The 18515-nt window shown below is 37.3% G+C and overlaps 2 protein-coding genes across 2 annotated transcripts; one reads left to right on the top strand and one right to left on the bottom strand.

The window, feature by feature from the left end:
* Nucleotides 1-4159: 4159 nt before the first annotated feature.
* LOC125219684 (topoisomerase II-associated protein) lies at nt 4160-10667 on the bottom strand. Its single transcript, XM_048121730.1, has 6 exons — nt 10516-10667; nt 9984-10081; nt 9291-9436; nt 7807-7863; nt 7258-7321; nt 4160-6760 (listed from the first exon to the last, which is right to left on the bottom strand). Exons 2-6 carry the CDS (start codon nt 10063-10065, stop codon nt 4683-4685), a joined length of 2427 nt encoding a protein of 808 aa, XP_047977687.1. The 5' UTR covers nt 10066-10081; nt 10516-10667; the 3' UTR covers nt 4160-4682.
* Nucleotides 10668-13767: 3100 nt separating this feature from the next.
* On the top strand, nt 13768-18488 carry LOC125222595 (uncharacterized). Its single transcript, XM_089056659.1, has 12 exons — nt 13768-14091; nt 14532-14600; nt 15130-15218; nt 15700-15746; nt 15832-15912; nt 15995-16160; nt 16247-16487; nt 16598-16663; nt 17690-17803; nt 17943-18006; nt 18097-18146; nt 18224-18488. The coding sequence occupies exons 1-12, from the start codon at nt 13859-13861 to the stop codon at nt 18285-18287; spliced, it is 1284 nt and encodes a 427-aa protein (XP_088912785.1). The 5' UTR covers nt 13768-13858; the 3' UTR covers nt 18288-18488.
* The last annotated feature ends 27 nt before the right edge of the window (nt 18489-18515 follow it).

Raw genomic sequence — 18515 nt, 5'->3', positions numbered from 1 at the left:
GGACGAAGTCCAGAGGAGGAAATAAAAAGAGAGAAAAAAATCAAGGAGGTATAAGCTGGACGAAGTCCAGGAAATCAAGGAGGTATAAGCTGGACGAAGTCCAGAAAGAAAAAAAAAAAAAAAAAAAAAAAAAAAAAAGAAAAAAAGGGGGATAGTGACGGAGGATAGAAGGAGGAAATTCTCATAACCCGAGGCTTCAGTGGTTTGGCAATAACTTAAGAGAGAATCGGTCCTAACATCCCTGGTAAGGAATGAGCGATCGAGTGAATCTAACAATTGGGGAAGTAACAGGCTATCTTGACGAGCTGACAGGTTGGCTAGGTAGAGGGGAGAAAAGGGCCTATTTGGAGGAGTGCAGCCTGTTGGATTGATCTTAATCTTGTGGGGACGGTTGCCTAAAAGTTGAAACCAGTTCATGCATATGTGTTTATATGTTTTCATCCTATGTGATTATGTACTCTTTGTTTTAGTGTCTAGCTTTGCCTCAGTTGTGTCTAGGTGTAGGAGTTTTGTCTAGAGTCTGTAGAGTCGGTCAAGGGGATAACCATGCTTGAAATTCGCCTTATTCTTCTTTTCTTCTTGTCTTTATACTTGAGGACAAGTATGGTGTAAGTGTGAGCAGTTTGATAAGGCTAATTTCATGCATTGGTTATGTAGTGAAAAACATCACATTTCTGCTGGATCTAACAAGTTTTGTTAAGCCAGGTGTGTGTGTAGCGCTAGATCCAGGAGATGCTGGAGGAGGATATCTAGCGAGGAGCAGGAACGGAATCACGAGGAAAAGCTAGAGGAAGGAAGCCAAAAGCTGAGGGCAATCAAGTCAATCAATACCTCGCTGGGCCCCACCTCGAAGCTTATAAATAAAGGAGTGCGCAACAAGAATGACAGATCGGTTACACTCCACACACAGTCACGCTCTTAGCACACACACTAGGGATATGGGAAATTTGGGGTGGTTTTCGTTTTCAGGAGTCTCGTATCAGTGCATCACCGTCCCTTGAGGGCGAAGAAACAATTGTTCTCTTAATTTCTGTTTACTACTCTGTTCCGTCTCGAACTTCACTTTTGGAAGTCGAGCTTGCTGTTTTTGTTGCTGGATTAGTTTAACCGTTCTGTTTACGTTTGATTTGCCTTGATGAAGTTGGATTTCGTGTTGATTATTATGACGCTTGCTATTTTGGTTTGTTTATTTGAGATGTTCTCTTGAATTTATTGCTGAATATTTTAGGAGATTCGAGAATCGTGGTATTGAAGTTGTGTTCGGTTGGATTTTTGTTCGGATGCTTGGATCCGGAGTGGATTTAGCATCCGAAGTGTGGATCTGAACAGGGGAGGTGAAATTTGTGCATGAGATTATGGGGATTTTGTTCTGCTTGGTTTGCTTCGTCTAGTAGTGTGATTTCCGTCGTTGTTTCGTTTACCGTTAAAATTATGTTTCCAATCTACATCTGAGTTTGTTTTTCTCGATCTCTGCATTTATTTGTGTTCGTTGAAGAAGATGAAGTCATTTTCAGTTGATGCTTTAGTTAGTTAGGCTGCAGATTCGATTCTGTCCGTACTTACCTTTTTCAGAGTTTGGTCCCCACTTGTTTTAATCTCCTTGGTCTAGAGATGTTCGTAGAAGTCCCAGATCTAGTAGTTGATTTGATTTAGTTCTTATACATAATTCATTTTTTGCCTAGATCTAGCAGTTAACATAGCATACTTATTTCCAAATTCACTTAGTTAAATTCCTCAACCCAAAATATGCGTGGCAGCAGCCAACCCAAAAATAGTTTCCAAATCTCTATGCATGTACTATACGAGTCCATCTCTGTGGGATCGATCCCTACTTCCCTGTGCTAGTTTAGTATCTGTGGTTGAGGGTTTTGAAGGTTTGCTTGCGTACCAACGACCAGACTTCCAGTCTTGTGAGTCTCTAGACCTTGTGATCTAGTTGATTTACTGGATCTAGGAAGTGTGTAATTAGAAATTGATAGGATACAGCAAGCAAAAAATCAACTCTTCAGTTATGCAGATGAATTAATAAGTTTATTAACATTTTAATTTATTATTTTAAAAATAGTTAAAATGCGTAAAAAATGCTGTAATAATCAGAGCAGTTGGCTGTCTTAAAAAATCTGTATCGATCTAATCATAATTAATCCATATTGACTTAGATGCCTACAATATTATTAGTCAATTAAATATATAATAATCAAGAATAATTCATATGTATATGTTGTTCACATGTATTAAGACGTAACCTAATTTTAAATTCTTTATTAGAATAGATTAAACAAGTACCGGTGGTGTAACGTTAACTAGCTAGGTAAAGTTCAAAATGCAGGTCCTAATATTCTAAATTTTTTCGATTACACAACGCTACCAACAATTCAATATCCAAAAGTAATGTTCTTATGATCTATTAATAAAAAAAAAATCTTTAACCCCATAAAAATACATATACATCATACTATAATATTAGTAAATTTATTTTTAAAATTAAGTTTTATTTAAAAAATATATATTTTTCAATTATTTCGACACCGACACAATCATTATATGTACCTTTAATATTTATTGTCCATTCTATATTATAGCCCCAGAGGTGTGCTGGTGTCGCGACAGTCAAGGCATGAACCCGATTCATGTTGCTGTCATGAAGGGCCGGGGATGTTCAGATGCTGAAAGAGCTGCTTAGCTCGGATGTTATGCCGGCTATGGAGAGAATGCACCGTGGTCAGACGGTATTGCACTTGGCTGTGAAGAAAGGTGAGCTAAGCGTAGTGGAGTATTTAGTGGAGAAGTTTGACAACCTTGTGGAATACATAGTTGTGTCATAAAAATATACTCCCTCCGTCCCATTTAAAATGAAACATTTGAGAATCGGCACGGGATTTTATGTAGTGTTATTTGTGAGTTGATGATGAGAGAGTAAAGTAAGAGAGATGAAAGAGTAAAGATAGAGTTTTTTCCATTTTAGGAAACGTTTCATTTTTAATGGGACAAACAAAAAAGGAAAACGTTTCATTTTTAATGGGACAGAGGGAGTATGAATTAAAATCATGTTGAATATGCTTACTAATTATAATTACGTGTCGACTAATGTTTGGCACGTACTATATTTTCGATTGATTCAGTGTTGAATTTTAGATTTATTAGAAAAATGTCTATCAGATATTTTTTTTTTTAACGTAATGCTTTTCCATTTAGAGTAGAACCAGAAGTATGTTATAATTGATCAAAAAGTTGTACTATCAATCTAGTTTACCTATCATTTAATTATTTCTATCTCATTCAATAATGACTACTTCCGGCTACATCGGTGTCAGATACCCTATAATTGTTACCACTCACCAGTGCATTAGACTCCCAATATCAAAATCATGGGTCCGTCACTGTGTGCAAGTACTAACTTTTATATGCATGGTATTAAATTAATTAGCTTATACTGTTATGCAAGTACAGTGTTTGAGATCAGTCATTTGCAGGTAGTATCCATGGTTTGAGTTCAGATAATTCATCATTATAAGTCATTATATTTATTTGTCGCGTCCTCAAATCGAAAATTTTGAATACGCCGCTAACTAGGACAATAGTTTTTAAAATTTGTTACAAATCTTTCAAGAAAAACGGCCGCCTATTATATAGGTTCTTCATTCTCCGACATAGGTTATATGAAAAGAACTTATGTTTCTTGTGATGTAAGTATATCTGCACGTTTGTTTTATTGTTGTCATAATTACATACAATGTAATTTAATCACAGTGCTTGCATTTTTAAATTCATATGTACCTAATTAAAAGGGTATGAATTTAGTGAAATTGCCAGTTACACCATCTCTCAAATGTATATGAATTTAATAATTTGATAATATTTAAAATTTATGTACTATAATTAATCGATCTCGAGCATAATTTAGAACTTTTTGAAAATAAAATGATTATCATTCTCTGATTTAGAAAAAAGAAATGGTTCTGTCTTATGACACTAATCAGCACAAAATCATTATATTATAGTACAACATACTAGTAACTACTTGCCTCTGCAAAAAATAACAACCTATAAGACCATAAACTCAAATCAAAGCTTCACATTGCCTCAATTTGGTGAAACAACACTAGAAAGCTGTGAACAGCAATAGTAAAACAGAGTAAGGATCTTCAGACACCATATCTCAGAAGTCTCAAAGAGAAATTATTAGCCAGTTCATATTCGACGAAAAACAGAAGAGCAAGCTCACTTAACATAGGTGAAGTACAGCAGATACTTTCCCCACCCCTATTTGAGATGTAAAAGCTCAGGAGTAAGGAACAACATGTTTTTTTCCAACTTTACAATTCTAACTCTAAAAGCCATTCACGATTTGCACAACAGAGCGACAAATGTAAGCTATTGAGTAAAACGAAAAAAGAGGACGATAAAATACAGTCCACAGAGAGCCAACTTAGAATTTCATCCCACCATGCACCGGTACAATGAGAGATGGTGAAACTCATTGCAAAACAAAACCAACTTGGATGACGAGCATCTTTCCAGCTTAGAGCTGATGGAGGTGACTTGCTTGACCAACCTTAGCCAAGTTCAAATTTATACATTCAAAAATGCCAATAGAATTCATTTCAAGGGTGCGGCAAGTGGTTTGTAACACTTGAGGGTCATCTGATAGGGTACCTGCCAAAAGAGAGGTACACGGGTGATCATGAGCTACCACTTCCTCCACTCAGACCACCCACAGGCATAGACCGCTTCACAAATTCCAGTAGCAGTTTTCTCTGCTGGTCGCTTGTGTGGGGGAGGCTTGCACGTAAGAGATCAACTGGCATTTCTCTGCTAATTGCTTTGGCTACATCAGCCCCAATGGCAACTGTGTCTGGTGAGCCCTGGCTGAGGAAGGATTGCACAATAGAGTCATATTTATTGAAACAGTACTTTGTAAGAAGGCTGAAGAACGCATCAAAAGAGGCCTGCCAGAAAGCCCTGTTAGAAATGCTGCAACTATCAGCAGCATGGGGGTTCGTCATAAGCTCAGTTGCCCTCTCAAGAACAGATTTAAGAAGGACCGAAGCCCCATCTCCAGCAGGACTCCCTACTGGACGCAAAGGAGGATGCTCAGCTGAACAGACCACTGATGCAAGACAGGCTGCAAGTGCTTTGAGCTCCATACCATGGATACAAGCAGATATAGTCTTCACAAGGTTTTCAGTTGTCATGGATGCACCAGGATCAGGAGAAAGATTTCCAAAAAAGAACCTCAAATTTCGGAATATGGCCATACAGACAGCTCGAGCAAGATCGCCGGGAAAAAGAAGTTGAAGATACCTTAAAAGAAGCTTCCTACCCTTTGGAAGAGAAACTAATCTCAAGAAAACAAGGTCATCCTTGGATGACAAATTCACAGCATTGCCATTATTCCCAAGTGGGTCAATCAGATGGAATGATGATGCAATTTCCTCAAGCAGAATTTGCTTCCTTTGTTTCAGCTGCGCCCCACCATCTGGTAACTGATTAAACTGCATAAACCTGTCAATATCATCAATATCAAGTAGTAGGCAAATGCCATCTTCAATAGTCACCCTAGCTGCAAGCATAGGCTCCTGCTCCAAAGGCTTCTCAACTGGTTTTGTTTCACCACCAGCCCCACTTGATAATTGGGAGTCAACTTCTAGAAGTGGGCGAGGCCTGCGTATTGAGGAGAAATTAACCCTTCCAAGAGCATCAACCTTGAGAAAAGCATGTGGCTCATCACTTGCACGGGCCCTCGAAGAACCATCCACCAAATTAGTTGGGCAAAAATGGTGCCTCAGTTTAGCACCGGCAGATTTTCTAGCTAGACAAGCTTGATAATAGTAATCTTCAATATATGGATCATTGCTATGGGTAGCAGCAAGCTGTACTCTGAGAATATTCTCGAGTTCATCTGCACTCATGTGCTTCGACTTAAACCTCGGCCAGCTAGTATTACCCCTCTGGTTACCAAAATCTGGGCCCTGATGAGGATAGCGCATTCCTTGTCTACCTCTCGGCATCAGCATAGCTCTTTGATCTCTCAAATCAGGGAACCCATGTACGTCAAAGTTGTTCAGCATAGGTGGTGAAGAAGAAAGCCGGGTATTGAATAGTTGAGACTGCAACCCTGATGGATGACCATATGATGGTGGAAATGGATGCTGACTTCTGATTTGCTGAGCATGCTGGGGAGGCATCAACTGTGAGCGCATTAAGCCATTTGGATGGGATAGCTGCTGAGTAGCAACATTGCCCGGGAGGAGAGGACGATCACCAGGATAACTATTCTGATTCGCCCATTGGTTCTGAAGTCGACCATTGACAGGCAAATCATGAGGTAACTGAGGTAAGTTTCCACCAAATTGGGCCCCAGGAGACAAGCCAGTCAATTGATGCTGAGTATTATTGTATGGTGAAGGATTGGATGAAGAAATAGGCAATTGGTGGCCACTAGAGTGGTTCGCATGATTAGGATGGTTGGACTGACCAGGTGGTGGATATGAAGTAAATGGTGGTTTTTGAATAAGATTCGGTTCGCTGGAATAGTTATGATGTAGATTTTGTGGTTCATATGGGTGCTGCTGCTGCTGTTGCTGCTGTTCAGGGTATGATGATGTTCTGTGCAATGACTTGGATTCCATGATCCGGAAAGAGGAATAAGGTTGTGAGGACAATTGACCCGTTTCATGAGTGGTTTCAACATTAAAGTTACGCCGATCGAGCCAGTTAGTGTTGTCTGGCCCTTGCACCCACTCAACAGCAGAGGAACCTGCAGGAAAACACATGAGCAAAGACAATATTGAGTAAAAACTTCTGAAAAATAACACATACTAGGACAGTATCCTTTTGTTTTAGCCTTGGTGGAGCTTCCAATCGTAATCTACATCACCGAGAACCTTAGCATGATACCATTTACATCCCAAAAATCAAGACTACATGCAATACACATTGATTATTACTAGAAACCATCTGTGGTTGAACTAATTTACTACTACTTCCATAAAAGAGCTCTATTTATTACAAGATTGACTGCTTATTATCCCTTTTATATAGTTCACTAATTTTAAGGGAAAATGTAATAGCATATACTCCCGTCATCCCATAAGAGTGTGCTCAATCAATTTTAATGTAAACCAATGTTAATGTAAACTTACTGGTGACAGAGTAAATCAGACTATTAACTTCAATCAATTTTCAGGAACTGATAGTAGGCAGAATAAAATAATGTTATGGAAAAGCAACTTCAATCTACCTAGATGAACTTACTTTCTCTGGGATCCCAGTCTGGACGAACTCCTGCACTTTTTGGCCCACTGACAACATTGTTCAACTATACATAGAAACAGAAGTAATACATAATAAGTTCATAAGGTACAAGAGGCAATTTAAGGTCAAAACAAGAACTATGAAACATGAGCACCAGAGAGCATTCATCTAATGATCGTATGTCAAAAAAAAAAAAAACACTTCTGGAGGTAATTGAACATATATGGTATTAATACTTTCCAAATTATCCAATAAAATTATAAGAAGAAATGGCTAGTACAAGGAAGGGAAATTAAAGAGAGAGGTTCAAACAGAAACTTAATCACGCACAATGGAACAAGGCTCAACCAACTGGTACAATCAGTTTGAATATTAGAGTAGTGAATTAGCCCTTAAAGGACAACACTTCGTGGGAGAAGGGGAGGAGGTGGACAGAGAATGTAGAGAAGAAAATGATATAGAAATATAATATAAGCATATTCGAGAACTGAAAATTATCTGAAATTGATAAGCATTTAAACGAAATTCTCCACAAATTCGATACCTCACCTTCGAAAATGTATTTGAAAGATCACTAATTTCAGCCAGAGATCCCAACCCACCTCCCTGCAGAACATATAACAGAGAGAGAATAAAGTACAATCCCAAATGGGCAAGTCATGTTATTGAATGGTGATGACATGTCACTCTTATTACTTAAGCATCAATAGGATATCACCTAACTTGGAAAGTGCAAACTTAACATCTAGAAATGCTCTAAATGCATGTGAGAAGAACAAGCACGATAGCATGTAAAACAACTTTTAACATTGGTAACACCACATAATGTGTCAGCAACGCTATAATAATGCAACAACAACGTTTTCAGACTGGAAATATCTCTATATAGATTTATAGTACTTATCAGAAACACAGGCATAAGCTCATCCAGCAAACATAATGATATCGCACATCAATGATCAACACATTAAAAAAGAAAGAAAGCAGCAAGCATAATGATATCCTACATCAACACACTCAAATAGAAAGAAAGTAGCAAAGCAACTAACCTAGGTCTTTTAAGAGTACCTTAGGAATACACAATTTCAAAAATCAGCCCAACTTTATATTTATTGCACCGAAATGTGAAAAGGGCATACATATGGAAATTATAATTATACTAACCATTGCTATTAAGAGGCCCGTAACACAGCTACAAAAAAAGCAAAGAAAACATGAAATACTTTATGTAAATTGCTGCCATTCTACAAACATGGATTTTCTAATCATCAAAGGCTGTCAAGAGCAATCAAGCAAAATGAGCATATCACTATATCTGTGGATTTCTTCATGAGCCTTATTTTTTACTACCCCGTGATTGTACATTCAATACCAAAATATAATTCAATCCAAAAAGAAAACTAGTTAGTAGAAATTCTGAGAAAACCAAACCAACCATTCCACCTCAAAACACATAAACTCCAGCCAATAAAAGGAGTAAATGTTTACAGCCTGCAGAAAGGCAGCTTTTGTAGCAACACTCACAAGAATCAGCAGTAATAACTATGCAACCATGCATGCAATAAGAGAACAAGTGTGCTAATCAGTAGCATAGCACACGATAACAGATTATGCAAAAGTGCACATATCCCAAAAAAATGACACTGATTAGGTGAAGGTCAGAAGCCATGTACAATTGTACATACATATTAAGTTATTAACAAATTAACAAATATGTAAACACCAAGATGAGTAAAAGGCAACAAAGGACTACTAATATAGAGCAATCTAGCAACTGAATTTCAAGTTATTTGCTGGTACATGGAAAGCATCAACTCAAGCATACACGCAAGAAATTTCGTACAACAAGCCCAGCAACAAATTTAGAACCAAGCAAAATCCATATGAAAATGTCAAAATTATAGACCCCTAACAATGGGCTTATAATAATGTAAAGTTAAAAATATAAATACACTAAATTCACGCCCCATCCACACCCACAGAGGAGGCTGACAAGGGCTATAATACACATAGTTCAGCACTTAAAAAGTAACCTGTTCCCCCTCAAATATAAAGTCCTCTTCCTCAAACGCAACTGGAGCAACATCATCTTCTTCATCTTCTAGTCCCCCTAACTCAACTTCATCCACAACATCATTGCCAAAAAATGCATATTGTGACGCATCAAACAGTGCACCCCCTGCATCACCAAACAGAGGATTTCTAAAAAAAGAATAAACACCAGAGCCACATTTTAGGAACCTTCATCATCAAGATCATTATATTAGAACAAAAAAGCTCTTCGAATGCAATAGTCGGACAAGGGCAACAGCCAGCTAAAATTTCAAGAAAATTTTAAAAAAAAAAAAAAGTCAAACTCAAAAATGAGTTTAGCTCCGTCTTCCAAAAGCAATTGAAAGACAACCACTAGCAAGTAAAACTTCCGCAAGGTCAGGTCTCAGGTATAACAGCAAATTATGTCTTAGCAGAATTTATGGAGCGACTGATGAAATGTGCATGGTGCATGACAAATGGATATTAAAATCACAACTATCCCGATACATCTTAGTAAATGTGCATAGGAGTAGAGCATTCACAGCACTTTCACATTCAATGAACAAGTTGTATGACATAACGAAATATTGAAATCAATATGCCAATGCTTAAAGAAATAATTACAGCCATATCCACACAAAATACAAGCTTTAAACTACAAAATCAACAACAAAGATAAGCTCACAACTAACCTGTTGGGGCTGAGCCAAAAGGTTTAAGATCCTGAAGCTTGGATGAATCGCTAACACTGCCGCTGCCTTCGTATCCATCCATTTCGAAATTATATGCTCTAATCAATTAAAAATAAATTGCCATGAAGCAAAACAATAAAATCTATTACACAGCTAACAATAACCCCCAATATATTTTGCAAATTTCCCGAACTTGGATAAGTAGTTGCTAGAAACTACAAAACCCTAGAAGCTACATGTATGTAGGTCAAAGCGTCAAATCTAAATCTAAGAGATGGAGGAGTGTGCAACTAAATTCTAGACAAAATTTCTAGGGCTTCTGGAAAAGGGAGATTCAAATTAGAAGGCGCGAAGTTGAGCAACTTCCTTGCGATTCGTGATGTGGTCGGAGGTGTGGGTTGCGGTGGGGATTGAGGTGCGGGAGTTGAGCGAAGATCCTTGAATTGGAAAAGCCCCAAACAGTTTAACAGAAATGGTGAATTTCGTAAAGTGGGGGATTTGAAGAAGGTGTTTGATGTGGCATAGAAATTACCTCGACGAGGCGTAGCTGAATCGATTGAATACAGATAATGATGATGGAATAGTGAGGAAGTATAGAGCTGTAAAATTGTGGATTGGAATCTCTCTGGTCGCCGATGATGGCGATTAGATTTGGGAACCCTAGAATGATTATTTTTATTTTTATTTATTTATATCTCTGTGCAAATATTCAGATATTGGGAAATTACTTATTGTTTGGTTTACTTTTTTTAAAATAATCGGTTGATGGAATAATTGATTTGATCATCCACACTAACCCAAAATAATCAGTCTCACCCCATTTTTTCAGCAACTCAATTTCACAAATTTAATAAAAAAAAAACTACTGCATGTTATTCCAAAATAAATTTTTTATAAATTTAAATATAAAAAACTACAAAAGGAAACTAGATAACCCCGGAAAAAAATTAAATTAAAATTTTCAAATTCACTTAAAAAAATATTAAAATTTCTAAAGTATGCATTAAAATTTCACGAAATATTTCAAATATTATTATTTCTTCGTGTTTATGACTGAGTTTAAGCATATATCTCAAATTTATCATGATTAAATATTTTACATTTTATGAATATGACTAATTTTCATCATTATTTATTGGATTGATTGGATGTTAACCTTATTAATAGCAACCCGATTGACCCGATGGGCTAGCCCGAAACCCGAGCTTTTTGGGTTATGGTTGAACTTTAATAACCGAAATAAATCACAAACTGATTAGCTAGCACCCGACTGACCCGCAACCCGATCAGGGTTGGCCCGACGGCCCGACCCGATTGACATATCTAGTCAGAGGAGGGTGGTGGCGGCAAATAAATTCATATAAAAGTTTTTTTCGTTAGTTTTATCATACGATTTAATTAATTATCAAGTTATTTCTGGTATGATAATCTCATATGAGTAATTATATTAATGACTACCAAGTGAAAGCCAATGCTCTTAAAAACTCGACCACGCCTTTTATAGTTGGATAAAGTGAATACGAAATTAAAATAAAAAGAACAAGTAAACAAAAAATAAAGGTATACACGTCCGACATCAATTGGATAGATAGATGAGAGAAAGAGGATTATGTTATGCGACCAAGATAAGCTTCACACGTTTCGGGGGCTCTATTCAATACGACCAAGATATAAATCATTCATTTTAGACGGGTTCAACTCCTACTTTAAGGTTGTAAGTTATAAGATCCAAAACGCATAAAATGGGAAGAGTCTAGACGTAGAGTTCGACCTAACCTTCTCATTTTGAAGATCAATAAGTAGTTGAGTAAGTGAGAGATGTACAATAAAAACAAATAAGTTGATGTGTATTTTTTATTATGACATTCACGCTAGTGAATTAAAAAACAACCCCAAAATTTAATAGAGCTCATTTATCCTGTTATGTTAGCATTTTAAATTTTAGCCTCAATAACTGTGATAGAACTATCCCAAAATCCACCATAACTTATTTCACTACTTTTCACCTTTTTAAAAGTTTTTGAGTTAGCAAATAAAGTAAAATAGCAAAAATAAACTAGATTAAAACACAAATACTAAAACATGCTTGGTACTATTAAAAAACCATGTACTAAATAAAGAGAGAAAAAATATAACCCACAGTTCCGCATAAAAAACCGCTGCCCGCGAACGGCGAGCTGTGATTGCATGGTTGCCACCGCCCGCGTCCCCCTAAATGCTCACTTGCTATAGCGCCGACTATTTCGCCGCACGTAGTCGGCGAAAAAACCAACACTACTGTGAATGTTCTTAGCACTAAAAATACTATTAAGTGGACAATGCAAGCATAGTAAAAATAAATTAAATACTGATTAAAACGAGTATCGCATACACAAAGACTATTATGTAGCAGTCCTTTGAGTGTTGGAGTAAACTTCAAACACTAATTAGAACAAGAATAATTTGTCTAGTTTTGTAACTAAGACATAATATAAATAAGAACAATAAAATCAATTACGGTGGGCAATCAGACATATGTGACTTTGGTTTTGTACATATAATAACTGAATTGAATTTACAAATCCGATATTGCTCGTTATTTGTTTTACTAAGACTATCACTAATATCACATAATTCTTAGGCCATGTTTGATAAAGGTGATAACTCATCCACATTTTTGTTCATAAAATTTCATCCCTAAATAAGTCATCATCCTTACATAACATCATCAGTTATTATTGACTTGGTGTTAACAATTGAAATTGTTAACACTCATTTCTCAAGTTTCATAAAACACAACAATGATCACTATGATCTATTCAAATAAAAATGAGGTATGGACGTTGGATAAATCATTAGAAAACATTCAAAGTTAACTGCTAGCTAACTCTACAATTTTACTAGGATTTAGCTAACCAAGGATTCTATCTATAGACAGATAACTTAAAAATAAAATAAAGAAAGACATGAAAAACATTATGTAAAAACCTAGCTATAGGCATCGTTGCATAGTTGGAGAGATCGTTGCATAGTTGGAGAGAAACCGATCTATAAGCATTCTTATACAAAGAAACAATGAAAATTATGCTTTTTAAGTGGATTGTTGGGTTTACTTTCAACAAAGTAAGCCACCCGCTAGCTAGACTATGGTCTCTCCGGCTGATGTTCGAGCAGACCGCTAGGTTAGCATGGTGCAAGAATCCATCTGACCGCTAGGCATGCCTTTTGAGCGTGGTTTCGACTCTGATTTGTTACTTTGCTTTCCTAAATTATTTTAAGCCTCTTTTGCCATTAAAACTCAACATAATGACCATCACAACCAATTGATATGAATATAGATAGTGACATACTAAAATTAAACAATTGCCATTAAATCAACCAATTGATATGATCGTGCATTCATTTTACACTTCAATAATTTTCTTCCAATTAAATTAGTCCTACAACCTAGTTTTCAAAATTTTATTTTTACATTTTTCTACTTTTTTTTTATACCTTTGCTCTATTGATATTTTACAAAATCAACGTATAAAGTCATCACAAATTAAGATGGATTTAAGTCCGGAGCCTTTGTCCTATCGGCAAAGAGCTTAGACATCAATGTGAATGACAATTTTAAATTTATACAACAAAATAAATAACCTGTAATGAGCATAATGCTCAGTGATGGTGGTTAATGTTGTGTTTATTCGCACGTACTTGGATAAAATTAATGTTTATTAGTGAAATTATGATAGTATAATTTGCCTATTGATATTGTTTTTTTAGTACTATACTATATAGAAAAAATTACTAGTACAATTATTGAAAATAAAAGTGGAGGAGACCAGAGCCCATCCGTTCATCTCCTAGGCTAGGGTTTATCGGGAGAATAGGATTTCAATCGCTCTACTTCCATGGCCAAACCCGCCCGCGGCCGCCCGGCGTCGCCGTCGGGATCAGATTCTCGCTCTTCCTCCCGCTCTCGTTCCATTTCCCGCTCCCGCTCCCGCTCCCGCTCGCGTTCTTACTCCGGCTCAGGCTCCCGCTCCTCTTCCAGGTCCCGCTCCCGCTCCCGCTCTAAATCCATCTCCTCCTCCTCTTCTCATTCGCGTAGCGGCAGCTCCCGCAGCCCTCCGCCGCGGAAAAGGTGAATTTCATTCGAGATTTCGCATTTGATTTTTCCATTTTCTTTGTATGACGCTTTGAAATGCCTTCATCTGCGTGGACTTGTTTTTTTTTTAAAAATCGTCAGCATTCTGGAATTCTTCCAAGGTATCTTGAATAAGTGTTGATTGAGTAGATTTTATTTAGTTGGTGGTGGGGAGACTCTGATAACTCCTTTTGGTTGGTATTTGGTTGATTAATTCGTTGGCATGTGCCCTTGCTATCTTCTAATTCTCATGAGCTGCACTCCTTGGGCCATATATTTCCCTTCAGCTACAATTGTATGTCAATTTGCTAACAATGGACAGTCTAACATAACCATTTTGGGTCTATTGTGTAGCATATTTGTGGTCTTACTTGTATTCATGCTTCTTGAACTGTACCTAATTAGTAGTGTTTTCCTTCCAATTATGGTTTTTGTAGTCCTGCTGAAGGGGCGAGGAGAGGTCGCTCACCTCCACCACAAACTAAGAAATCTTCCCCACCTCCAAGGTGAGAGAAATTCTTCCTTGAGTTGGATTGAAAGGTGGACTCTTGTTTCCATTCCATTTCTGGACGAAGCCCAACAGACTGTTTTTGAGATTTTGCTCCACTCTACTCATGATACAATGTCAAGCTTTAGAATTGTGAATCAGATCATGCAGCCTAGAAGCCTAAACCTATTTATTGGAAATTTTGTGCCTTAAAAAATCAGTTTATGACTAATTTTAATATTCTATGGGCTTTGATGTGCCATTTTCTGAATTTTCTGGCTAATGGAAGAATTTTTTTGATAATCGAGAATCAAGATGGCTACGGTTTAGTTTTTCCATGTTCTGATTGTTGATTATGTAACTATGTATGACTGTTTCTTTCCTTCATTTGCCAGCTATTCTGTTGGGGTCTACTTGCAAATTTCCAATTTTGGTTCTGCTGTTCTTTTAGTTTCATACTTTGGGCAACTGTCTTTAGTACTGGTATTTCAAGATATTTGTAGTGCTACTAGTGCTTTTTCCTATTCTTATCTATGGTATGTCTCCAGGAAAGCTTCACCTGCTCCTGAATCTCTTGTGCTGCATGTGGACCAGCTCAGTAGGAATGTTAACGAAAACCACTTGAAAGAAATATTCGGTAATATTTACAGTACTTAACATTTAATCAGTTGCTATCTTTATTTTGTTATATATTCATATATTAGACATCTCCAAGGGAAAGGGTAAATGGAGAGGTAAAGAGAAATAACTACCATATTTACCTCTTCTTGATAAAATTTCATGCTCCAATGGAAAAGGTATTTGGGGAGGTATTATACCTTCTTTCATTTTGAGAAGGTATATTTACCTCTTCTTGGAAGAAAAGGTAAAAAGTTATTATTTTTATTTGCCTTCTTAATTTACCTTCTTCTCTTGGAGTCCATTACTTTTTAAGAAGGTATAATCACCTTTTTGCGAAGGTAAATGAAATATACCTTCTCAACTTACCTTTCCCCCTTGGAGATGCTCTTATACTGGGAGCTGTTTATTCTATTGAATGTTTGTTGACATTGTCCAATAAGTTTCTTACTCGTTTCTTAAGTCTGGGCTTTTGTTGCTTTGTTTGTTCCCTTTTGAAGGTAATTTTGGTGAAGTGGTGAATGTACGGCTGGCAATGGATCATGTTGTAAGTCTTATGCCCCATTTTGTTGAATAACTCCCAGATCATTGATACTTGCTTCAGTTTTGATTTAGTTATTTCCTGTCCACAGGTTAACCTTCCAAAAGGATTTGCATATGTTGAGTTCAAGATTAGGGCAGATGCTGAAAAGGCCCAGTTATACATGGATGGTGTATGGTTCTGTTAGTTTTCCTAATCAAAGATTCTTCAGTTTCAGTTATCATGCAATCAATTTCTATCTGCCTGTGTTTCAGGCTCAAATTGATGGTAAAGTTGTTCGGGCGAAGTTTACATTACCTGAGAGAAAGAAGGTTGCTTCTCCCCCCAAAGCTGTTGCAACCACATCAAGGAGAGATGCCTTGAAAGCTGAGGACACTGCTGTGGATGGTGATAGAGATGGTGAAAAACGCCCAAGAGATGGTAAGAGCTCATTTTGGAAGTGATTTGCGTTGTTTTTGTTGTATAGTTGTTTAAGCAGATTTAGAAAATCTTCATGATATGATCAGTTTCTCCTCGTCGGAAGCCACTCTCTCCACCTCGAAGGAGATCTCCTGGACCAAGAAGAGGATCTCCTGGACCACGAAGAGGATCTCCTAGACGAGAGCAAGATTCTCCACCCCCACCTCGCCGTAGAGCTGATTCTCCTTACCGCCGAGGTGACTCCCCTCCAATTAGGAGAAGGCCTCCACTATCTCCTGCCAGAGGCCGTTCACCTTCTCCTCCAAGACGCTTCAGGTCACCGCCAAGGTTTAGCTCTCTTTCCTCTGTCCCAAATATCCCTGCACATTTTCTATTATTTTGTTCTGAAATAAGGGGTTGGGGTCTCGGGGCAGCTTCTGATATTTTGTACTTGGCAGGTCATCTCCAAGAAGAATACGTGGTAGTCCTGTTCGTCGGCGATCTCCTCCTCCACCTAGGCGGCGGTATGTTAAATGCATGACTGCCTTTGCATTGTTCTTGTCATAATTCCTTTACCTCCTTGTTTTTCCCTTTTTTCTGCTGTTCTGTGCTGTTATAAGGAATATCTTGGTTCAAATGTTTTTATTCTTCCACTCCTTTTTCTATTGGCCACACTCCACACCTAGATTCTAACTCTACTGAAGTTGGAGTAACATATTTTGGTGAAATGGTGTTTTTGTAATGGGCAAACTTCTTTTGTTCACCTTGTAATGGGCAAACTTCTTTTGTTCACCTCGTAATGGGCAAACCTCTTAGATTTTACAGGATGTAAAATGTTACTCCGTACTAATAATTGCATAGATTGAATAGATGCCTTTTAAACGTACATTGTTTCAGGTGTAGGTTTCAAAATCAGAATTGCAGCCATTTGACAAATAATGTTGAAAATCTACTGATAATGGACCTTCATGGTTTGATAGTTTAGTTAAATGACTATTTGAACGAATTGCAAGTTTTATTAGGTGCTATCATTGCCTAATATGTACACTACTATTCCTTGGGACCATAATTGTGACTCTTGTCTGAATATGAACTTTCAACTAACACCAGGTAAATGATTCATGAAGTTAGTTTGAGAAAATTTTCTGAAAAATAGTTCAGCTGTATGATTTGACAGACATAAAATATTTCAACTTGATTAGATTTAGATCAGTATATGCTTTACAAACAAAATACCATTGGTTATATGTTTCTTTTGTTTAACTTTTACAGTTTTAATGCTTCGAATTCCCATGTAACTGTTATATTGATTGCCCTTTTCCACTGGATGCAGTCCGTGATGGAAAATAGTGCTTTACTAAAAATAGTGCTTTGGGTATGTGTTAGGCAATGGAAAATTGTAGACATGATTCACCAACATTGAACCTGTATATCTTAATGCTCCAGACTCTGAGTTTAACAACCTTGCCCATGGTTTACAATTTCTCTCGTTGCCATACTGGGCCATTTACTATAACCGTAACTCATTACAATTTCTCTCATTGCCATAGTTCACCAAGACGTCTCCGAAGTCCTCCAAGAAGATCTCCTGTTGGTCGCAGACGTAGTCGCTCTCCTATTAGGAGGCCTGCTCGTTCGCCATCACGATCACCCTCTCCTAGAAGGTGAAATTTGAACGTTTCATTAGTTTGGTTGATTGTCATTACTTCACAACCATTTCATCATTTTTATCCCTTCAGAGAACAATGAGAAATTAACTTTTCTGGAAATTAACTGTGGTGTTTTCTTTTGTCATCTGTGCAGAGGTCGAGTGCCGCCTTCTAGACGTGGGAGGTCTTATTCTTCGTCACCTAGTCCACCTCGCAGGGTCTGTATCTCTTGATATTAAGTATTCTAAGGCGTATACTCTTTTAGATCAGCTCAACTAATGCTTCTATAACTTGTCAATATGCTGCAGGGACCTCGTAGGGTATCACGGAGCCGGAGCCGTAGCCGTAGCCCTCGAAGGTAATTTTGCAAATTTTTGTGTTCATTTTAATCTGAAACTAGACCATGTTTGATTACATGACTATTTTTTCTGTCAGGCCTATTAGAGGGAGGAATAACAGCAGCAGCAGCACCAGCAGTTCTCCTCCACCTAAGCCATGAATCATGATACAAACTAGCTGAGTTGGACTTTCAGCAGTGCTATATGCTTTGGGGAAAATTGAGATCAAAATCTGTGACTATACTTTTGTAATCCCTAGTTTGTACCTGACTGCTGCAGATTCTATGATACTTTGTCAATTAGAAAATCTCTTCTATGTTGAATCTTTGTTATGAAAGAAATCATTTGTACTTAGTTAACAATTCTGACATGTTTGGCAAGGTTTGATA

This window comes from Salvia hispanica, chromosome 1 (genome assembly GCF_029641045.1).
Source record: "Salvia hispanica isolate PSC_SH4W2 chromosome 1, Shi_PSC_v1, whole genome shotgun sequence".
Taxonomy (NCBI): domain Eukaryota; kingdom Viridiplantae; phylum Streptophyta; class Magnoliopsida; order Lamiales; family Lamiaceae; genus Salvia; species Salvia hispanica.
This window is presented reverse-complemented; position numbering and strand designations above follow the sequence as displayed.